This window comes from Elgaria multicarinata, chromosome 3, assembly GCF_023053635.1.
Source record: "Elgaria multicarinata webbii isolate HBS135686 ecotype San Diego chromosome 3, rElgMul1.1.pri, whole genome shotgun sequence".
NCBI lineage: Eukaryota > Metazoa > Chordata > Lepidosauria > Squamata > Anguidae > Elgaria > Elgaria multicarinata.
In genome coordinates, this window is record NC_086173.1 from 43,037,913 (window position 1) to 43,062,146 (window position 24,234).

The 24,234-nt window shown below is 42.6% G+C and overlaps 1 protein-coding gene across 2 annotated transcripts; it reads left to right on the forward strand.

Annotated features, from left to right (window-relative positions):
* The first annotated feature begins 630 nt into the window (after positions 1 to 630).
* On the forward strand, positions 631 to 23,052 carry SOX9 (SRY-box transcription factor 9). 2 transcript variants are annotated; one of them, XM_063120061.1, is made up of 4 exons: positions 631 to 698; positions 15,946 to 16,748; positions 18,689 to 18,942; positions 19,833 to 23,052. In XM_063120061.1, the coding sequence occupies exons 2-4, from the start codon at positions 16,318 to 16,320 to the stop codon at positions 20,657 to 20,659; spliced, it is 1,512 nt and encodes a 503-aa protein (XP_062976131.1). In that variant the 5' UTR covers positions 631 to 698; positions 15,946 to 16,317; the 3' UTR covers positions 20,660 to 23,052. The 2 variants fall into 2 exon arrangements, with proteins under 2 accessions (XP_062976131.1, XP_062976130.1); XM_063120060.1 differs by lacking the exon at positions 631 to 698 and having other exon boundaries at positions 15,815 to 16,748.
* Positions 23,053 to 24,234: the final 1,182 nt, after the last annotated feature.

Below are 24,234 nucleotides of genomic sequence, written 5' to 3' on the forward strand. Positions count from 1 at the left end.
CAAGCAGACAGACTTGGCCTATTTATGCAGCTGCTTCTATCAGCCACACACCTGAAGTGATGGCGAAACCCCATCTCTGACATTGGACAGATGGGGAATCTCACAGGTCACACAATGTACCTCCCAGAACTCTCTGCACTTTCCAGCCCCATCCTGCCCCCACAACATCAGGATGAGCAGTTTGTTCATTATACAGAACTATCAGCCACAGAAACCATCATCAAAGACCCTTTTCTCACTCAGGCCCAGCCAGGCAATTTCAGAGGACAAAATAATAAGCCATTCTCAAGGAATGTCATCACGAACCTGTCATAAGGAGAAAGGATCCAAATTCTTCCTTTGTTTCTAACCTGTGCTCTAGGCTCCCTCCCCCCTCCTCTTTTACAAAATAAAGGTAACACAATAGGTCCTTTCAGGCTCTGCCAAGCTCCTTCTCAAACCCTCTCAGATAAGCACTGGCAGGAAAGGTGACTGCCATCAATATTTTGGTGAATGTTAACTACCTGGGGACAGCTTTGTGAGGGGATAATCGCAGCTAGCTTTTGAAGCATGTTTTAAAACACTGCATTTAAGAACTCTTCTACCAGAGCCTTCCTGTCAAAGAAGTGTTTGCCAAAAAATTTTTTTTAAAAATAATAATAATAAGGCAGCACAGCTTCCTAATTACAAGAGCAAAGCCGATAGCCCTCTTCGTCAAGGTATGTTTTCGTTTTTCTGGGTACATTTGCTGATGATCCCACTTCGTTCCTTCATTCAAAGAGATGCTTAATCTAAACATGCCTTTACAGTGGGGAGGGTGCTGGATTTCCCTTCCTTTTAGTATATTCCTATAGGAAAATGTGAAAAGGTATTCAGCGTATGGTTGGGGAAATGGGACAGACCTACAACAGAAGGTGCTTTCAGATTAGGCTCTTATTGTGCAATCACCCTGCTTCATTCACAGGTGGTCCAAATGTTGGTGCCATCTTCCATTGTAACCTTCCCATGTTTCCCCCACTGCTTCTTCTGTCTTTTTTTTTTTAACCAAAAAAAAAAAACCTATTCAGGACAGAAAGACAGAATCATTTTGCAATGTCATTTGATTGGCAATGCTAGGAGCCCTCTGTTTGGAAGCACCAAGAAACTCGTTTGGGCTAGAGAAAATTTACAAAGGACTTGAGGGGTGTATTGTGCAGGGGATAAGAGTGTGAGCTGTGAATCATGAAGTCCTGATTCAAATCTAAAATGCCTACAAACTCACTAGATGACCTTGTGTAAACCACTATTATATCTCCAATTTTGGGCATGATTATAATAGTAATTGTACAAGGCTCTCGTTCAGGTTACTGAAATGATGTGTGGGTGTGGGTGGGTGTGTGTGTGTGTGTGTGTGTGTGTGTGAGAGAGAGAGAGAGAGAGAGAGAGAGAGAGAGAGATTTTGATTGATCTTCATCTGCAACACAACCCATTGAAACATTTATCCCCATCTATGTCAATATTCATATTATTGCACTGTACAGCACTATTTAAATGCTTAGCAGCAGCATTATAATGCACCTGATCCTGGAGCAAGCTGCAACTTTCCTATAACCAAAACACTTTCATATTACATTGCTAAGGGAAATTATTTTTAAAGTGAATGTGATTGATGCTCATATACAATAAGACTTCCTGTGTAGCAGGATCCTCCATGATCTAAATCCTGTTCTTGTCAAACTCTTGTTTATCTGATCTTGACTATGTTGAATCTCGTTAAGATAATTCCATGTTGCAAATGCCTAATTATCCTAGTGATTTGGATGTCTCCCAATCCATTTGGATAAAGGTGCTCTCTACTGCAAAGGATTTGTAACAAACAGTAGGAGATGCAATGATACCCTTTGATGGAGAGTTCAGTTTAGTAGGTGCTAAACTGCTGGTGGTGCTGCTGTTTTGTGGACGACTTTTGTGCTTTTTTTCTGAATGAAATTTCTTCACCTAGCAAAATATGGGAAGGCAAGAAGGGCAGACATAAGCAAACACACATATACTCATATGCTTTCCATTTACACACACGCACAGACAAAGATATATGTATTTATGCATCTCCTTCTATCAGACATATATCTCTCTGTGGTTGGCAGGGAGTTCTGCAGATGTAATTGTAAAGGCTGCCAAATTGTGAAGAATAGAAACCACTGCGGTTCAGGTTTTAGATCATGTTTGATTGTGGATTAGAATGATATTTCAATGGGATAATTTAGTTCCAAGCTTTCAAATCAGCAGGATTTGTGTGTCTTCTTCTAAAATGAGGATGTGATTTGGTCCTATTGTGAGCACAGCCTAGGGGAGAATAGAGCCCTTGTCCTTCTCTTATCAGCCTGTGTGCCAGGCCATTATGGGGAATGGAAGCCCTATGGGCATCTCCCCACCACAGCGTAGTGGTACACTGAGTGACTATTTGCAAGCTCCATAAGGCAAGGGGAAATGGAAACAGGCTGCTGTTATGCCCTTTGGGGATTTCATGTACATGTAGATGCTGCATAGACAATGGGACTAGATGAAGCCCTGACCGAATATGCACAAACAAATGTATTTATACACTAGTAACTAAGTGCTAGTACTCATACTCTGCATGTATAGGTACGTTTTAGATTGCCACCTAAAATTTTCATGTCCCTAATCCAAGGATTGTTAGTTTAGGGCAGTGGTTAGGGTGCCAGACTAGGAGGACACGGTTCAAATCCTCACTTGGCCACAAGGTTGGGTAGATAGCCTTGTGTCAGCCGAGCTCTTTCAGTCTAAGCTACACTAAAGGTTTGTTATGCAAGTAAAATGGGTGGGCGAAGAGAACTATGAATGCTACCCTGAACTCCTTGGACAAAGAATGGAATTAACATTTAACATATAAATAATTGTTGAATTTTTTTGGGGGGGGGAGTCTCACTCCCATGCACTCTTGTCAGACTGTGGGCTATCTTCTTGCCTATTGGAGTACTGGCCTTTAATAATAATAATAATTATTATTATTATTATTTCATTTTAGACAAGAGGCCTAAAAGTATCACATTTGTAGACATTTCTGCAACTTGGACTACATTGGTACTAATTTCTTCCTATTACTATCTGTGGTAGACATTCCCTTTGTTGTTTATTTGTTCAGTCGTTTCCGATTCTTCGTGACTTCATGGGCCAGCCCACGCCAGAGCTTTCTGTCGGCTGTCGCCACCCCCAGCTCCCCCAAGGTCAAGTCTGTCACCTCCAGAATATCATCCATCCATTACAGTTATGATATTCCCATGTGTCTAGTCATTCATTCAGGAAAACTCAAGCATTTTCATTTATGCATGTGCATGCACACCCACACACCTAATCTATAAATGTATGTGTGTGGGGGAGAGGGAGTAAACAATTGGAAATATCAACAGATAGCACATATACTTTTTTTAAAAAAAAGCGTGAGTGCCCCTATATGTGTGCAAGTGTACCTAAACACAGAAGTTGGCCTGTGTGTACACACACACACACACACACACACAGAGAGAGAGAGAGAGAGAGAGAGAGAGAGAGAGAGAGAGATACTTGAGAAACCTTGTTTATTATGGAGTAGGGCAAAATGGAGATTTTTAAATAAATTCCCCCATTGTAAATAAACTCCCCACCTTGAACAAACTTCAAGTGATTCCAGAGCAGATTTCTCTATTTTTCAAATAAATCATTGCTCCAAATGAGCATGGTCCTGGCAGTTAGAATTTCCAAATGATTCAATATTTGATGCAGTGTTGGAAACAACTCAAACAAACAATTTTACAAGTTCCAGAAGTGAATACTTCCCTGCTCCCCCTTCGCTCCCCCCCTCTCTCCCTCTCTCCCTCTTTTAATTTGAAGACCTGGAAGGGAGGGGGCTGTGCTCTTTGGCCCATAGGAAATCAATGACCCAGGGACATCTGCAAACTATTAGGACACAGACTTCAGGTAGCTCATAGGAACACGTGCTGTCCACATTACACCCTGCAAGTATATTTCCACAACTTTACTTCTCCAAATAAACAGTCTGGCTTGTCCTGCATTAGCAAGGAGCTACACAAACAGGTAGAGAGAATGGCTGTTCTATTCTCTCTTCCAATTCTGATGGATTTCTTGTAAGCCTTAGCTTGGCCGTGTAATTTGAACTATTCCTTGGCAGTAATTTAAAACTAGCCAGGTTCCTAAACAGAATACGGCTAGTTTTAACTTACTGTCATTTATTTATCTGTATGTACTATGAAACATCATGTATAATTTTCACAGCATGTTAGCTTTGACGTATATGTCATAATTTAACAGTTGCTTACAAAAATATGGTGGGTTTTCTTTAAAAACAAAACAAACCCACAACCCTCCAGGACCAGCAATAGTAGAAGAGATGATGATGATGATGATGATGATGATGATGATGATGATGATGATAAAATGATGAAGAATGTGATGAAGGATGTAAATGTAGAACAATGGTTTTATATCATTCTGACAAAAAAAGAAGGTTAGCAATTTCTTGTTTTATATTATATTGAGGAATTGTATAAAATTCCTTGTCCTGAGAAACTCAAATCACATTGTGTAATGCTGCAATCATACAAACACTCACCTGACAGTTAGTACCATTGAATTCAGTTGGACTTACTTCTGAGCAGACATGCATAAGATTACACTGTATGTTTTCATGCATGAATTGTCACTGAAAATATTTCAATCTGTATAATATCTTCACATGGAACAAATGCTGAAAGCAAAAAAGGGACTTAACCTAAAGCTGGAAAGTGAACTGAGTGAGTAAAAAGGAAAAGTTAAAGCAACAGAAGAGTTAAAAATTAGGGAACAGAAATTATAACTTCAGTGTTACCATTATATCCCTGCTGTATGTGACTGATTTACTAAAAATACTAATGCCTTTTACTGGCTAAAAGTATTAATAGTTTAGGCTGCAGTTAGAATAATTAAATACCACAAAAGTCAATGACCCCAAACCAGAGAAAGTCAGTTGTACCTACATTGCCTTGAAATCAATGGGATTTAAGACAGTTATAATGAACTAGCTTGCCCCCACTGACTTCAACAGGACTTAGGCATAATTAACTTCCTTTGGATGAATAGGAGCCAGTAAGATTTAACTGTGCACCTTTAGACTATACATTCAGAATAAAATAATCAGCTAATATTAAGTGGATTCTCTTCTCTGTGAGGAGGCATTCTTACTGATAGCTTAGTTTTAAGTCATCTATAACTTTTGATCCACTGGGAATTTCTCCTCCACAAGCTCCACTGAAATAAATGAGACTTGAAAAACAACCTAAAAGAGGATGTTCTCCTGCGAGAATGAACCCCAATGCTCTCAAGACCAGAGTCGCCAGATCCTCCATAGCAGGGATGGGCAGAAAGTAGATGTCCAAATATGTGGTGTTCCACTCTCAGCATTCCCAACAATTGGCCATGCTGGCAGGGATTTCTGGGAGTTGAAATCCAAAACATCTGGAGATCTGCTCATCCCTGCTCCAAAATATTCAGGATGGTTCCATGGAAGCAAGGTATTTGTCATTCACTGCAGTATAAGTAGTAAATAAGCTCTGTGCTTATTGCCCCTTGCGAATGAAGAAGCCCTTGCACACCTGAGTTTTCTGTATGTGCATTTGATCTCCTATGCATATAACAATCACTGGATCAGACAAATGTTTAGCGAGTCATTACTACTAGTAGTAATAATAATAGGCACAATCCAGCCAAAGTTGGGTACTTTTATAATCCACTAATTTCATTTAAATAAATGGGAACTGAAAGTGCTTCACGTTAACTGGATGATGCCCAGTAATAACAATGGAATAATAGTCCTACATAGAGTAGACCCATTGAAATTAATGGTACTTAAATTAGACTTAACACTGGATACAACAATAGTACTTTTTTGCTTAGTAAAAACTATCTGCTGCCTTTATTAGCTGTCATTATGATGAATCCACAAATTATCACCAGAATAATTTCAATGTTGCCTGTACTTAGATATTGTGATAAGTGATTTGATTAATTGCATGAGTAAAAGCAAGCCAGTTAATATTTTAAAAGACCTACAGCCCTCCTTTTTAAGCATCATTTCCAAAAATGTCATGGAAAGTTACCTTTACATATATGAGAGAGATTTAAAAGAGTCAAGGTACATTGGTGCATTTTAGCAAGTGATTCCAGTTCGTTATTTCTACTAAGCAAAATCTGTTCCAACAAGAGAAATGTGAGATGAATAATGAACAAAATTTATATTAGTGCCTTTTCAGAATTCCTTTCAGTATTCGTTAATTCCTAGCAGAAGGCAGTGTGAGGATATATATTTTTGGCCTTGAATTATGAATCTTAGAATATTGGTCAGGCTGTCCTCTAGGGGGATTGAAAGAAGAGAGGATGCAAGTGTCCACATCAGCAGAATCAAGGACCAGCCAAGGATGAAGCTTGAAAGTAGGGAGAGTTATACAGACATTCAAGCAGGGTTTTGAAGGAATGGTGGTGGTGTGAGGAGAGATTTTAAAGGGGAATATTGCAAAACTACAGTTGTGCTTTCTCATTAGGTGAAATGTTACAGTTTGGCACCTTAAGAGCAATCTTAGCTGCATGATTATACTTAGCCTGAAGACAACTTTTAAAATGCAGGCATTCTCAGGAAATGTTGTAAAGTACAGCTGAGAGGATTAACTAATCCGGTTCACTGTGAATCTGTTATTATATAGAATGTAAGTTCCTGATTCAAGAAATGTTGGCTCCAATAGCCCTGCATAGTTACAACTATGTCCCATGGAAATAAGGCTTATTAACTTTGCACATCATACTGCAACTTTGCTAGATAGTGCCCAATGTGTTTTAAATATGTTTTAATGCATTTTGCCTATTTGTTTTTGCCATTTAAATGTTTTATAGCACACATTCAGCTAGGTCATAGTGTGAAAGAACTTATTTGTGTTAACCCTCCCCAAAACGATTAAACACACACACACACATTGTAAACAGTTGGCAGCTTTATTATTTGTAAGGATAAAAGAAGCAGAAAATCATACACACTGATAGAGTGATCATTAAACCTCCATTAGCTTCATCTAATCCATAGATTCAGTGTGTGCCTCTCCTCTACATGTAAAAACAAAAAGCCCCAGGTAAAAACAGATTTTGCATTCTGCCTTATCTAAACTTCTGATTATTTTGCTGTTCTAGATATCCTCTAAGCTGATACTTCCTCTAGACTTGGTAAGGCATAAGCAGTATTTAAAAGTTCTAAACTTTTTTGGAAACAAATCATGGAATAGACTTTGAATTAACATTTCAGTGTTGTGAGATTCCCGATTTGCTTAAAAGCAGTGATTTAAAAATCACTCACTAGCCTCCCTTTACCATTCTACAAAACATACCTGCATCAAGCTGAACCTCCTACCCAATAAATAAAAAACACAATTAAATCTACCAACATGTACCACTTTAAATGCAATAGTTTATCTTGCTTATTAGTAAATGGTGCATTAAAATACACACACCATACAGCTGTGTTATATTTTTGGTTTGGAATATGTGAACATAATCCTTTTTTCAAAGCTGGAATAGTTACTGTGATGTTATAGATGATAGATAGGGGGTATTATTCAGAAATATTGCAAATATATATAACTTATACTCAGTTACAAAAGTCGGGCCTTAATTCTAAAAGAGTTTTTATTACATTTCTTTTTCATCCTCTACTTCATCTGTATGTTACAATATCCCTTTTTCTGGATATAACAAGTACAAAGAGTGATGCACTTCTAGGGATTGATGTTGTGCATAAAAAGGCACCCTTAAAGCAGTAAAGCCAGAATTGTGTCTCTTTTCTTTTAATATATAAGCATAAGCTCAAGAGACACAAGTGGTCTGGCTCTCATTTCCACATCACTAGATTTCAACATAACAGCAGCTAAAACCTCACTTATATCTCTAGGGAAATGTATCCCAAAACACTGGATAATCAGAGAGCCAGATTCATGGAAGTGCCATTTACATGGGTTCAGCCAGAACACCCTGGTGGTGAACTGTGATCCAGAGTTAGCCAAAGGTAAGCATTTTCACAGCCCACCAATTGCAATAGAAGAGAGTGAAACACATTCTTACTTCTCCCATTGAAATCAGCAGGATGTCGAAGTCCTTCATTTTAACTTCACGAAAACCTCACTTAAGGAATAACTTAGACAGATGGCCTTTTAAAGTTTGCATTTGACAAATAGTATATATTGTGGAATGGCGCAATTCAGGAGGACCTTTCTCTTTTCAGGGTCCTAAATAATTTTATTTTACTTATTTGATATATTTATACCAGCTCAAAGGTTTTTCGAGGTGGCTTATATACATAGTATCAAAAATCAAATGACAACCATTGCACTAAAATGTAAACTAACTCTGTTCCCCACCCTGCCCCCCATCCACAGATGCATCACCTAGGGGAGTGGGTAGAACTTAGAAAGGGATACAGATATTTTAAGCACTTGCGGAAGAAATAGCAGCAGTGGGTAGAAAGTACAGGTTGTTTCATGCTTCAATCTACAAGACATTTAAACCAGTGATCAATAGACTTTGGGCTAGTTCAATATACTTTTGCTAGAACCCCAAAGTTCACTAATCAAAGCCAGGTGCAAAATAGTTGAGTGGGGGCAAAGGCAATTACCTACTTTCCCTGCTGCATATACAAATACAAATCTACATATGAGATTTGTCATATCTACATATTTGTCATATCTCAAATCTACATATGAGATTTACTATAAATCAGAGAATCTAACACAAAATTCAAACCGGTCAGTAGAGCTGCACAAAGACCTGTAGAAATACAAGCCACCAATACACATACTTTACAGGTGAGTAATTCTGAGGCCAAGAGATGAGTGATTAGCACAAGGTCAGCCATGGCAGAGATTTTGTTTTTACTTTCAATTTTACTTGCTGTTTTTAAACTATTAGGAGTTAGGAAAGCTTTAACAATACAGTGCAAATGATGAAGAAATCTGTAGTAGATAATGATCTACCTTCTGTCCATCTCTAATTTAAACCATACAGTTAAAATTTAGAACTATTGACTGGCTACAGTTGAGCTGGGGGATTCCAACATAAGTGGTACTGATTGGGTTTGCTCAGGAAACTATCAACATCTCATAAGGAGAAGCTATTGTACTGTAGCTCATTTCCACAGCTAGAAACCAATTTTAGCCATCCAAACATGCCACACTATGCCCCCTCTCCTATCACTGGAAGGACGCACTGATCTTCTTGTTATTATTTTCTATACTGGGTGCCAAAACTGATAAAACTGGTTTCAACCTTCACAGACTTAAATGCGACTTCTTAATGTCAAGGAAGTTTTTAGCCCCTGCCTGCCTTTAAGATCATATGGGCAGATTAATATCTGACACTTTTTATTTGTACTAGGATGTTGTTTGTTAAGGAGGTGGGGCGGGGGCAGTGAGCTAGGAACTTACAATATGCCACACTGCTGTGATCTCTCTGAATTTTGAACAATCAAAAGCATCAGATAGAAATATTATATCCTCCATGAGAACATTAAAACCATTCTTCGGTTGAGCAAAACTAAATCAAGGCCTTTGGGATTTTCATCTAACATATTTCCAGCTCCTCCCCTGGGGTGGATAGATGGGATAAATAAAACATTATGAAGAGATATGAGATGACTAAAGTTACCTTTCTTTAACTCAGTTGAGAAGATTAAAGGTGAGCTTATAAATAAATAAATAAATGAAAATCCATAATATATTTTATTCAAAATTGGATTTGCATGCCTAAGAAATACTGGGGGGAATAAAATGGTATAATCTTATCCGTGATCTGCTCTTTCTTGGAATGCATTAGTTAGGAGACATTTGCATAAAGCCAAATTCAGGGTTTTTCCCCCCCCCCCCCCATTACCTTCTGGCTTGGGGTGTGCATGTGTTTAAAAGCTGCTTCGAGTGTGCCTCCAAAATAGAATTATGCTCTTGCTTTTTATTCCTTTAGAAAAGTGGTCATTAGGCAGCAGTTAGAAAATCATGTTTCATACCGCAGTAGGACAGAAATCCCACCACCACCCCGTCATCTCCCTCCCTCCCTCCCTCCCTCCCTCCCATAGACACAAAACAGCCAGCATCTTTCCCCAAGTGGCTAACACCCCCCCTCCCTCCCCTCTCCCAGTCCCTGCTTTTTCGTTTGATTAAAGCTCTCCAAAGCTTCGTCACCAGCATCCGTGGGTGACATCACCCACGTTGCAAACTCTCTGGTGCCTGCAATTGCAGCGTGTTGAATGATCATACAGGCTGAACGGGGTTGGGAAGACGGAGACGTGACAAGGGAGCTTTAGAAATCCCTAAACTTTGCAGGAAAAGAAAACAAACAAGATAATAATAATAATAATAATAATAATAATAATAATAATAATAATAATAATAATAATAATAATAATAATAATGAATTTTAGGAGGCGACGGGAGGAGATCTATGCATGCGTTACGCTTCTTCTAGAGATGCTGCCCCAAGCGCAACGGTTCGACGATCGGAGGGTCTCTGAAGGAGATCCGGAGGAACGAAACCGTTCACCCTCCCCTGGCATTCATTTCCCTGCTCCGGGGCTTGGGAGATGGAGCCCCCGCCTCGCCCCCCGGGTCCCTCACTGGCTGACCTGAACGAGCACCACGGGAAAGCCCTCCGAATTAACGCTATAAACGCCGACAGGGCAACCCCCGCCCCCTTTCGGATGAAACGGCTCGCTCGTTTCACTGCGCTCTTGAAACGCATGTTGTTAATCGTACATCATTTCAAGGTGTGTGTGTGTGTGTGCGTGCGCTTAAAACATATTTTTTTAAAAAAATAAACTCCCCCCCAAAAAACACCGATTAAACTTGGGAGGTTGTGAGGTCCGTAAGGATAATAGCACGACACTGTGAAGAACTGAAGATGAACAAATTTAAGACGATCCTATTGTATAGATATTAGGCGGCTGTTGTTATAAGTCACAGTCTTGTGAAACTTTATTATTATTATTATTAAATAATGTCTATGAATGACTCCCCAATTTGGACAAATGATTTTTCAGAACGAAAACGTGCTTAAAAAGCCTGTCGTGTTTCATTAATTTTACCCAACAAAACGATTGTAGTTTTTTTGTTTTTTTTCTGCCAGTCATCCATAAAGCCATAACGCCCATGGATCTATTGTCTCTCCGACTCATCTACTCAGTTTTCAATAAAAATCCGTTAGTTGTACTTGTTGTTTTTACCGTGGGAAACAGTAATCCCCCCCTTCAATATAAATGAACGTTGTGCCTGAAGTTTAGCACAGAAACAAACCATCTTCCCGACTAAAGAAAAATGCTTTGTCCAAAAGTCGTTCATAAAGAAGGTTAGCCTTTCCACTTCCTATTCGAAATTCTAGATTTTTTCAAAACAAAACAAAACTCTGCTGGAACACATTGTGCAAAACAAATCATTTGTGTCGCTCTAAGGGAGTGAAAATGTACTGTTAAGTATTACGAAGGATCAGATTATATTATCTTCTATAAAACATGATTACCCCTTCGAATTATTTCTGATAAAGTTTCCTCCTCCTCCTCCCCCCCCCCCCCCAATGAGTCGTTTATCTTTTATCCTTTTCTAAATTTAACCATTTCAAAAGATTTGAGAGGAGAGACTCCTTCCTTGGGAAGACAGCAAAGGAAAACGGGTGTCTCACAAACAGATCCTGGACCTCATTCCATTCCTATATTACTGCATGTATAATTTCTAATCGAAAATTCAAAGCAGACATTCCTCCGAAAGATAAAGGCTGGCATTCTCACAGGGAAACGAGAGGGCCTCTGAGAATTGCTGAGCCGCACAACAAGGCTGAGGGAGGGGAAAGAAGCAACAAGGTTTCCAGCAACGTAACTGGAATGCAGGATCGGGCGTACTAGTGCGGGGTTGGGACTTACTCCCAGGTAAGTGGGAGTAGACGTCTTGGCATACAGGCTGGGGCAGTCCAGATCTGGGAAACCAGGAGCTGATCTTGGAAGCTTTTTAATCGGAGCCAAAATTCTCTCCGCATCTCGGGCATTAACTGAAGGGTAGGAAACAAATCAAAATGCAGCCGAGATTTTTTAAAGAAAAGTTGCAAAGTTTATATTATTATTATTATTATTATTATTTATTATTATTATTATTATTATTATTATTATTATTATTATTATTATTATTATTATTTTCTTTGAAGAATAACATATTTCGGAAGACACTGCATTTAAAAACTTCAGCTTCCGAGTTGAGTCTTCCTGTCGAGGGGCGCTCTGACATACGGTTCCAGAAAGACCAGGGCCATCCCAGCAATGGCATCCCTTTCGAAAAGGGAACATCCAGGAAATCTCCTGCGGGAAGCCAGAGCAAAGCCCCCTGACAAGCTCTGCGCCTTAAGTTTGGTTCAGGCCGGGAGCATTCGCAGCACGCCGAGTGAAGCTAAGTGCAAACACATGCCGCTACCTCGCCTAAAGGCAGCAATGCAATAGTCTCGCTCAAGTCCCATCGGGATTCTTGGGGGAAATGCATGTATAGATTCCTTTCGCCCCGAACCTCAAAACACATGTGCCAGCCCGATCCTACCCTTGTGTCCTGGGAAGCAAGGGTGGCATCAAGGGGGGGGGTGCGCGAAGGGCACAGAAGGGGCAAAATGCATGACAGGGCCAGAGCATGTGAAAAGTGCCTTTCCTTCAAGTAGTGGCTACTTATGTGAACCGCCCAGAGAGCGGCTATGGGGCGGTATACAAATGCAATACTAATACTAATACTAATACTACTACTACTACTACTACTAATAATAATAATGTGTCGGACTGGGAGTCGGGAGACCCGGGTTCTAGTCCTCACTTGGCCATGGAAACCCACTGGGTGACTTTGGGCCAATCACAGACTCTAAGCCCAACCCACCTCACAGGGTTGTTGTGAGGATTAAATGGAGAAGAGGAGGCTTATGTACGCGACCTTGGGTTCCTTGGAGGTAAAAAGGAGGAATATAAATGCAATAATACATACAACCACAAGGGATCCACTAAGGGGGCAGGAGGGGGGCAGCTACTTGTCTGGCGGGTCACTTGCCCTCCTATCCCCCCTCTGACGCCACCTAGGCTGGGAGGTGAGTCCCTCTGGGGTCAACGGAACTTCATTCCAAAATCCAAGTAAGGGCTGCAGCCTAACAGTGCAACCCCCTAAGCGCAATTATTCAAGATCAAGTTCCATTGTATGCATAAGTAAGTGTGTATGGGGCCGCAAATTTTGCATATTCCAGGACAAAGATTAAATCCTAAATGTGTTTCCTTAGACGTACGCGCCGCTGTGTGCAAGGGCGAGTCGCACGGGATTGTTGCCTTGATTTTCTTTCCCTTTTTTTTTTTAAACTGGAGAGGTGCAAATAGGTGCAACCGGCAAGGAAAGCAATCGTTACTCCAGTGGTACGAGCAAAAATGTCTGGAGCTAGGCAGGGAGAGATGCCTTGAAGCAGCTTTATAGCAAGATGACAACCCCACTCCCCCACCCCCGTGCGCAATAAGTTTAAACAGAAACTGTGCTGTCTCTCAGGAACTCATTGATACCGTGATCAGTTTGATTGACTCTGAAGCGATTTCATCTGGGCTCTGGCTAAACTTTACAGATGGATCTTGAAGGCTGGGAGGTGTGTGTGTGTGTGCGCGCGCGCGCGCGCGTGTGGAGGGGTGTCATATAATGACCGAAGCCCTGATCAATCAAATCGCTAGAGACTAATCCATGCGTGGGTGTATGTACTGGGGAGAGGGGCGGTCGTGCGCGCGTGTGTTTTAACTACCTCGGAGAAACTTCCAACAGTCTTGACTTGAACACTTCGGGGTTAGTTTCTGAGCCAATGGCTCCCCCTCTGGATAAGAACGAGAATTACACGTTATCTGCAGCTAAGGTGATTTGTTTATATAGAAGTAACTGTAAAAGTGCCAAGAAAAGAAACGAGACTGAAAGGAGAGTGGAAAAAACGCACGGAAAGCCAAGCCATGGAAAGGCGTCTGTCCTCCTTTGCAAGACAACATGACAGCTAATAATTTAAAGAGTTTACAATGCCGGAAGCGCCCACCGCTGACCGGCTCCCAAATTGGTGCGCCTGCGTGCGTGTATGATCCACGCAGTATGTCTCTCGCCTAGATGAACGTGTGATTAGCAAAAGACTAATCAATCACAAGGTATGCCTAATTTCTTTACTCTGACATTTGCAGTGCGCAGCCAACTCGTGCAGTTCTGCCAGCAAGCATCGCGGTAGGAATGTATTTATAACTCACGTTATATTCATTGGCGCATTCTTATTCCTTCTCCGTCTCACCTACTTTTAGAGGCGGGGTGGTCGGGTGGGGGGAGAAAGTTTTTGAAAACGCTATCCAACCAGTAAGTTAAAATAAGGCCTGAAGTTAGGATATTTTACATCTGAATTAAAGCAAAAACAAACTGACAGCTCACCTTAAAAATTAAAACAACTGACCACTGACAATAGACACCCCCCTTAATAATAAAGAAGAAAACGTGCTGTTTTTCTCCTTGATCGAAGTGAGAGGGGTCTGGGGAAGATTAGTTTATATTGCACCCCCTGCATCTGCTTGAGATACTGGCCTTGGAATAGTTTGTCAGTAAACAGCACGTGTGAATTCGTATCTTGTCTTTATGATAAAAGCCCACGCTTAGAGAAGAAAAACCTCTTAGTCTGGGACATTTTACACAGGGACTTGATCGTATAACTGACTGTCATTCCTCCTTTGAAAGATGCACAGCCTGAGTCTTGCGCTAGTTTATTGGGAAAGGTAAATCCCGGCGTTTCTCCCAAGTTAAGTGTGGAGAGAAGTCTAACCTCAACGTTATCTGTCGACTTTGAATGTGGAAATTCTACATCGAAGCTACCTGAAAGGGAAAACTGGCCAGATCTATTCCTATAACAGAACACTCTTCGTATGCTGTTTTGTGTGTGTGTGTGTGTGTGTGTGTGTGTTGCTCTCATTTAAAACCGAAAAGAAAGGGGGAGGGGGGAGGAAGGCCACTATCCAGAGAGAGTGTTAAGCGATAAGCCTTAAAAAAAAGGAGTTCTCCTAAGTACACAGCCTAGGAAAGTGCAGAGTTCTTTCAAACAAACCAGGCACTACGGATCCGACCCCGCCTTCCCCCTCCCTTCCGTGAATCGCAGCCCCGCGCTGAAAAGTCATCGTTGCCTTCTTCCTGAAACTTTTAAGCATGGATAAAGCATTAGGACGGGCAAAATCAAAACAAAACCCTCCCATAGGAGAGGTGAGTCACAAAATCACTGACTTCAAAACGGCGTGTATGGCGGCGGGGGTGGTGGTGGAGGGGAAGGGTTTGGAGGATGAGACACAGGGAAGACCTAAGACCAAGGGCAAGAGAGGAGGACCGGGGGTGCGTGGGGCAGCATTTGCTGTGCAGTTTTACCCGAGATGACGTTATCTCTCAGAGAAGATTTCATGCCCTTTCTTCATTCGGAAAGTAACAACAGAAATCTGCCTAGATCAACAAGCAGAAAAAGAAAGGAGAAATTCAGTCGGAGGCACATATCTCACAAGAGTTTGGAAGTACAAAGACACAACCCCAACGCGCGAGGGACTTTCGCTTCCCCCACCCCCTTTCGCTTTTGCGCTCATTGCTCCCCTCCCTTCCAAGCGGGAGGGGGAGAAACCCTTTCAGCCAATCAACTGTGTGCCAGCCCTCCCGTGGCAGGGCTGCCATTGGCTGAAAGTTTCTAAGGTGAAATAGCAGAGGAGAGTATTTATTAAAGAGACCAGAGACAGAGTTAGGAGAGCTGAGCTTGAAACTGACTAGGTGATTTTGGGAGCCTTAAAAACAAACCATTTTTTCCTTCTTCTCCCCCACCCTTCTCCAAACGCCGAGGAACGTTTTCGTCGTCTTCTTCTTCTTCTTGTGAAAGGGGTGAAAAATATCCCCCGTTCAGCTTCGATTGCCGTCCGGCCACTTCCTTCTTTGAGCGTCCACATGTCCATTTCTTGAGAGCAAGGATCCGCAGCAGCGGCTTTGCAACGCGCCCGCGATCCAACTTCGCTTTTCCCTCCTCCAAGTTTCTGCAAACCAGACAAAACATACTTTTTTTTTTTTTTTGGCCTTTGCAAGCTTTTTGTTTTTTGTTTTTGCTGCCTTACTTGTTTCCTTTCATGCTGCATTAAGCGACGCTGCTTCTTTCGATTTTTAACCCCTCCCCATTTCTCCTCCTCCCCCACCCCTTCTTCCCTCCTCGCCTCGATTTTCATTTTCCCCCAATATTTTTGCTCCGCCGCTTTCTCGCATGAATCTCCTCGACCCCTTCATGAAGATGACAGAAGAGCAGGAGAAGTGTCTGTCTGGCGCTCCCAGCCCCACCATGTCAGACGACTCCGCCGGCTCTCCTTGCCCTTCGGGGTCCGGATCGGACACGGAGAACACCAGACCCCAAGAGAACACCTTCCCCAAAACCGACCAGGACCTGAAGAAAGAAAGCGACGAGGACAAGTTCCCGGTTTGCATCCGAGAAGCCGTCAGCCAGGTCCTGAAGGGTTATGACTGGACCCTGGTGCCCATGCCGGTGCGGGTCAACGGATCCAGTAAAAACAAGCCCCACGTCAAGCGGCCCATGAACGCCTTCATGGTGTGGGCTCAGGCCGCCCGGAGGAAGCTGGCGGACCAGTATCCCCACCTGCACAACGCGGAGCTGAGCAAGACGCTGGGGAAACTCTGGAGGTAAGCCAAAACCAGAAAGTGGCGGGGGTGGGGGTGGGAGCGCAAGCTTGGGTATGATCTCCACGCGGAAGTCAGCCCCGCGGCGCTCAGGGGGGCTGACGACTCCCAGCAGGGGGAAAGTGTGCGGAGGATCGCAGCCCACGGGAGGATCGCGGGGGTCTGCTTGCTTTACGCGACTCGCTGCATGGGCTGACCGGGCACGCAGGACCAGTTATTATTATTATTATTAATAATAATAATAATAATAATAATAATTTTATTCTGATTAGGAAAGCACCCACGCGTGGCTTGCGCGCGGGAGGGTAACAGTGGCGAGGTTTGCAGCACGGTGCTGATTGGCTTCAAAAGCGAGGCCCTGCTTCTTTGAGCCTGGAGAGCGGGCGAAAGCCCGGCTCCTGCAGGGTGTGTGAGGGCGAGAGACCTCCGGCTGCAATCCGAGGCACACTTGGGAATCCGTGCCATAGGACGCGCGGGGCATGCTCGCCAGTGCCTAGGGAAGGCCGGGCTGGAAGAACGGTTCTGGCTCAAAATGGGGTCCGCTTGGGACGTCTGTCCGGGGTTTCGATCCTGGTTTAGCTCGGGGGAAGGAGAGAAAGACCGTTCTGGATTTGCAGAATTGCGTCGTTCTGCGTTAGATTGGAATCCAAGAAGGGAAATTAGAGGAGCTAACAGGCGAGGCCGCTTCTAAGGAGGGGCAGTGTGAGATCTCATTTTGAAGAAAGAAAAGCAAAAAGAGGTATTGAGATCAGCCTGGCTAGGAAGCTGTCATACCATATGGCTGGAAAGGAGTTCTTTTTACCTCTTTAAAGCTGCAATCCTCTACCCATTTATCAGGGAGTAAGCCCCTTTGACTGCAGTGAGACTTACTTCTGAGTAGACATGAATAAGATTCCACTGTAAATGTGTACAGATACCCTGGAGTTACTCTAAAAGGCACTCTGCATATGCCCAGAGGCAACTTCTCTTTATTACGTACTCCATGCACCCTAGGACTATTGAAAAACAAACCATGAGGCTGAGCCCTGACACAAATCAAGACCTGTTCTGGGGCAAAACATGAATGGCGCACATTGGGTGTGATGATTATTGGCATAAGTTGGCAAGCATGGACCAATAGGAGGTTGGATTGGAAGGATGACTTGCAACAGAAGCAGGAGGTGCTGGGGGGGGGGAGAGAGCAGTTTAAGTGAGTCACCTGGCTGAAGCAGAAGCTTGTGACTCTCTGGGAAAAGAAGAAGAGGAAGGTAGGAAAGCATTTGCAAATGAAGAAGGGTTTTTGTTGAGCTTAGATGGATGGTTTGTGTGGATGCCTGGAAGCATCCAAGGTGTTGGTTACTTAATCTGTTATTGAATCTGTGCTCATGGGCATGTGGGAGGGGTGGGTTGGGGGTCTGCACTAACCACGTTCTGATTAAGGTGAACAGCTGAGAGCCCGTGTATTGGCTCATTTTTGGTTGTGTTTTGTTGAGCACCAAAACAATCTGCTAGTTTTTTGGGGAACGAGAGGAGATCTAGAAGGGGCCCTGACCTAATGAGGCTGGACCGATGCAGAAGAGGGACCAGAGCAGGAGCACCCGGGAGGATCGGATGGCAAGTCCTTTTCCTTGCCATCCGATCCTTTCCAATCAGCTTCTAGACAGAGAGGGTGATGCTGGGGTGGCGGGATGTCTGAAGACAGCATTGACTGCCAGCTTCGTTATGGCTCTTTGGCATTTTGGGCATAATGCCATCCTTGCACATTTGTCTAGATCTTGACCTTTCTATGCCCAACAGCTCATTTTGCACAAACGCTCAGCCTCCCACAGTGCCTGGGAGAGTGCTGGCTATGAAGCACCACCCGACTTTTTAACGAAAAACTAGCCTAAGTGTCCTATTCTGGAAATCTCAGCTTCAGATAAGTAATTGCAAGGCCCTTTCTGTTTTGCCCTTGTCTTGCTCAGGTTATTGAATGAGAGTGAGAAACGCCCATTTGTGGAAGAGGCTGAACGGCTGAGGGTACAACATAAAAAGGATCATCCAGATTATAAGTACCAGCCACGAAGGAGAAAGTCGGTCAAGAATGGGCAGGCTGAGCAAGAGGAAGGATCAGAGCAAACCCACATCTCCCCTAACGCGATCTTCAAGGCCCTGCAGGCGGATTCTCCCCAGTCTTCATCCAGCATGAGTGAAGTGCATTCTCCTGGAGAACATTCTGGTAAGTGCGCCGTCTTCCACCTTTCTGCTTTCAAAATAAATCAGAGATGCTCCCACACAAAGTGGGATAGTATCACACAGTTAATGATTTATTGGTTGGCCGATCCCTAATGTGCATCTTGGAGCATCATACAGAGCAGGGATTACAGAAGACAGGCAGCTAAAGCAGCCTTTGCCAACCTGGTGTCCTTGAGATGTATTGGAATGCAGCTCTCACCATTACCAGCCAGCATGGCTAATTAACGCTGGCTGGAAATCAGACGAGTTGCAGTCCGATACAACTGGAGGGCTCCAGGCTGGAGAAGGCTGAGCTATAAATATAAAGTTGGTGCATATGTATGATACTTCTCCAAAAATCATTATATATCACAGCCACATACTTCTAAACAGAAAATAGATATGCAGAGACAATAGCACACGGTATCATTTACTCATAGCACATCCCCCAAAAATGTCTTGATGTATGGAAACACTTCAAAATTTATTTTTCCACTTTGCAAATCAAGCCTGTAAGCAGCACTATTCTCTTTTTTTTTTTTTTGCTGGATTGCTATCTCTTGCGGATTGCAAAAACACATGTTGGCTCTATGAAACGACTGGTTTATGCAACTATCTTCAACAGCAATTAAGTCTTATTGGCTAGCCCTCCACCCTCTCCTTTCCCTCACCTCCAGCCAGAGTTAACCATTAATGGAATTATCACTGTAGTACAACACCTCCTGCTTATTAAGAATGGCTGCCATTAGATTTCCAGAGCTTTATGGCACTCTGTCGGTGCCCATATCACTTGGGAAAGATAGACCCGGGTGCGGCTAGACTGCCATTCGACTTCAAAGGCATAAAAAGTAGCACCTTTGCTATAACATGTACTTTCCTTTGTATTCCCTACAGGGCAATCTCAAGGGCCACCTACCCCTCCCACTACCCCTAAAACAGATGTCCAGCCTGGGAAGCAGGACCTCAAGCGAGAAGGCCGCCCACTGCAAGAAGGAGGGAGGCAACCACCCCATATTGACTTCCGAGACGTGGACATCGGCGAGCTCAGCAGCGACGTCATCTCCACCATCGAGACTTTCGACGTCAATGAGTTTGACCAGTATCTCCCACCCAATGGCCATCCAGGTGTTCCAGCTACTCACGGCCAGCCAGGCCAAGTCACCTACACCGGCAGCTACGGAATCAGCAGTACGACCGCTTCACCGGCTGGTGCTGGGCACGTCTGGATGTCCAAGCAGCAGCAGCAGCCGCCCCAGCCACCCCAGCCTCCATCTCAACAGCCGCCATCCCAAGCTCAGCAAGCACCCCAGCCACCGCCCCAGCAGCATACCCTAACCACCCTGAGTAGCGAGCCAGGGCAGGCCCAGCAGAGGACACACATCAAGACCGAGCAGCTCAGCCCCAGTCATTACAGCGAGCAGCAGCAGCATTCGCCTCAGCAGATCAGCTACAGCTCCTTCAACCTCCAGCACTACAGCTCCTCCTACCCAACCATCACTCGCTCGCAGTACGACTACACAGACCACCAGAGCTCCAACGCCTACTACAGTCATGCTGCCAGCCAGAGCGCCAGCCTCTATTCCACATTCACGTACATGAACCCCACCCAGAGGCCCATGTACACGCCCATCGCAGACACCACAGGGGTGCCTTCCATTCCTCAGACCCACAGCCCACAGCACTGGGAACAGCCCGTCTACACGCAGCTCACTAGACCATAAGCTTTTGAGCGACGGTTAAATCTTCGCAGACTTATGCAAGCATTTTTTTTAAAAAAGCTAAAAGTGAATGGATGAGGACAAAAATAAATAGATCCCAGCATGCCTTGTGCACTACAGCATCAGCCAGATCATTCTGCTCAGTAAACAAACATTCCACGATGGACTTTAAGAACCTTGATTTGAAGGCGACTTTTTTTTTTAAAAAAAAAAATATCTTCTTCATACAACCAGCTTAGTTTGCCTAGGTATGGACTTGGTAATTATTTTTTAACAATAACTAAAAATGAAAAAAATGAAAAGAAAAAAAAACATTGCAAAACTCAAAGTATTCCTCTGTGAGGAATATTCTCTATTTTAAATATTTTTTAGTATGTACTGTGTATGATTCGTTACCATTTTGAGGGGATTTATATGTAATTTTACTTCTTGTTTTTAGAGAAACTTTTTTTTTTAAATAAAATGCTCCTTCCTTCTTCTTTTGACAGTTAAACAACACTTAGCAAAACAGTATGCCTTAGCCTTATTCTTGCTGTCAGAGGTATTTTTGTATAGTTAATTGCCTTTCGCTTTGTAGAAAGCAAAAATTAGTGCATAAAGTCAAAGAAAAGGGAGAAAAAGAAGAAGAAACACAGCTCCTCACTAACCAGTGGTCAGTTGCTCAATGCGATGATAGAGTTCTGGAAAGAGACTTTATTTTTCTAGCTGGGAAGTAAGAGATGCCTTTGGGGGAAATCTAAAGGAAAAAAAAACCCCAATTAACACCGTGAGCCTTAAAGTAACACTAACAGAAAGCCTTAAAGAACAACCCTGTGATATCTTCCAAGAGACTTGCACAAATATTTCCCTCACTGCCAAGAGAAAAGATGAGGTTCTAAAAGAAGAGAGCTCAGTTTTTAAGGTCAGAAGATTATATATATATTTTCTTGGCAACTACCAGCACCTGGTTATAAAGCCACAGACCATCACTTCCTTCCCTGACTCCCTCCCTTCAAGGTCCAGCACTGGGCCCCCACGTGAAAGGCGGATGCTAACAGCCCCAAAGCCACCTTCCTTGCAAATTCCATTAAGAACAGGATTCTGTACTCCATGAAACCCATTTGTAGGGGGAAGACAGGCTGGCAGTGGGAAAGATCAACTTTAGCAAGGTTCATTGATGACAGCATAGGTGCTCTTTTAAAAAATATATTATATATAAATATATTTATTTTGTGAAAAAAGAGGTTTTTAATCAAGATATTTTCTTCCATTTCCCTCCTTCCACATTAGACATTCTTGTAATGTAAACAGAAGTGCCAGAGACTTACTCAGAGGGTATATGGTGCCTAATCATTAAATTATGGTCTAAATCAATAACCCCTTATTTTATTTATCTCTTTTGTGGGGTATTTTTTAATTATTATTATTATTATTATTCCTTCAGAATGTGTCTTAGGTTTGTACAAATACATCAGCTTCTATTTGTTTTTCTTTTGTTTAAAAATAAACTGGAAAGCTCTTCTTTTTTTCTCTTGTTTTCTCATTGTACAAACAAAAGATTGCAAATGTAGTGTATCACTGAGTCATTTGCCTGGTTTTCCGCCTCAGCTCTTCTGGACTCACAACTTGGACCTAGGTTTACACATGCAGCAGTATGGGGAGATAATGAGGAGGTAGAATGGACTTTACCATTAAAGATGGGGGTTGCTATTTTTAAATGCTCTCCAGGATTAAAAATAAATAAAAATAACCCTCATTTGGTGTTTTTTAATTGGAATGAATTCTTTTACATGGAGGAATTTACAAAAAATGGCCCCGCTGACTTGCAAACAAAGTGGTACACAATCCACTCTCCTATCTCAAGGTTCCTCTGCCTCATTCTGCTGTGTAGGTAGGCCAGGGCTTGATCAGTCCGAGAGAACAGTGGGTGCATCCATACGGCATTGCTCTTCTGCAAGCCGCCTTCTTTTTCATGGGGCTTGCACATTTCCACAGGGCTTTTTTTAGTCCCATGAAAGCCCCCTTGAAATGAATGGACGCTGCAGAGCAGCAGAACGGGATCGATAGCTCCCAATGTACCCTTCCACTTCTTCATACTACTTGATTTGAGGAGAAGGTTAGGGGAGGAAGCTGACATTGGTGAAGCTGTGGATGAACAGTTAAGGATTGCTTTTTAAAAAAGATAGCCAACTTTTTTATTTTTTAAAAAAAGATATATTTGTTAACAGTTTTGTAGGGAATTCAGTAGAAGAAAATCTTAAAGCGCTCTTATAATATGGTATCTTTTCTATTTCTATATTAAAAAAGCAGATCTTTTTAAAGTATTTCTGTAACTTAAAAGACCTGTCCTTTAAAAAAAAATCAGTTTTAGGTAAGGTATTCATTGTTTTTTGTTCATTATGTTTGCAAATCTTTTTGGTTCTCTGTAAAATTTACTTTTTTTGTATATTGTTTGCAATAAATATACATTGTATTAAACTTCAAAATGAAATTGAGCTCATTTAACTGCGGTATTCATTGCTAATCCATTTTTCATTTTTTACTAAGGATGCACCAATTATTTTTGCCTTAGGTCAAGCCACACTTGTTGGTGATCCAACAAAGCAGGATTCTCCAGTTCCCAAACTGTATCCAGTTCTGACATAGCAGTCTTGTAACCTGCTCATAATGTTCTTAAAACAGATAGATTAATCCCTTCCCCACCACCACATAGACATAATTATGCCATAGATACAACTTGCAGAGTAGATTCTACAACCTTTCATGTTTTTACATGTACACAGCTAATTTCCATCGAGGTGTCACCTGGTCTGCTCCTGAGAAAATTCTCTAGTGGCAGTTGCAGAAACTCTTAAATTGGTCACAGAGTTTTCAAATCACAGAAAAAAACAACAGCTAGTCACATCCTCCTGCCACTTCCTATATGGGATCAACTCCCAGCCCAAGACCAGCTAGTTAAATTCCTGACTGACCAAGATAGAGAGAATGGACCACTGGACACCAGAGCATTTGTTATTTTAATGGTCAAGGAGAAAATGTCCCAGGCTTTTATTTTGTTTGTTCAACATTCCAGTTCATCCTCTCTCTCTCTCTCTCTATCACACACACACACACACACGCACACGCACACACACACACTTCCTCCTTTAACAGTTCTCCACTTCTATTTCCCTATGAAAGTGGCTTTATTTTAAGATGCTGTCAGGGCACTGTTATGTACGCTAGCATTTCACTTGTAGCTCGCCTTTTCACACAAAGACATAATCGTTCCTTGCTAGCACTAAAGGAAAAAAGTTAGAAGCCTCAGCTGTTTGGCATCTGCAAAAAGGAAGGGGCGGTGGGAAGACGCCAAGTTTATAACAAGAATATGGAGTCAAGAGGAGGTGGGCATTACCCATGGTGGCCTCATGAGTAGGCTTGGGCTTGGTGTCCCAATATCACTTGGAGCTGTATGAAGAAACCATGTAGTGGTTTTGGGTACCACATGCCTGGCAGTCTCTAGTTCCATCTGTAAAAAGACTTAGTCCATAAGGACAATGTGGAGACGATCCAGATCAGGAATGGAAGGTGCTTTTGAACACAGAGGCTATAATTTAACA

Coding starts and splice junctions, on each gene's coding strand:
- SOX9 (XM_063120061.1), top strand. CDS start 16,318: ATGAATCTCCTCGACCCCTTCATGAAGATGACAGAAGAGCAGGAGAAG. Junction 16,749..18,688: donor ACGCTGGGGAAACTCTGGAG/GTAAGCCAAAAC, acceptor TGTCTTGCTCAG/GTTATTGAATGAGAGTGAGA. Junction 18,943..19,832: donor TTCTCCTGGAGAACATTCTG/GTAAGTGCGCCG, acceptor TATTCCCTACAG/GGCAATCTCAAGGGCCACCT.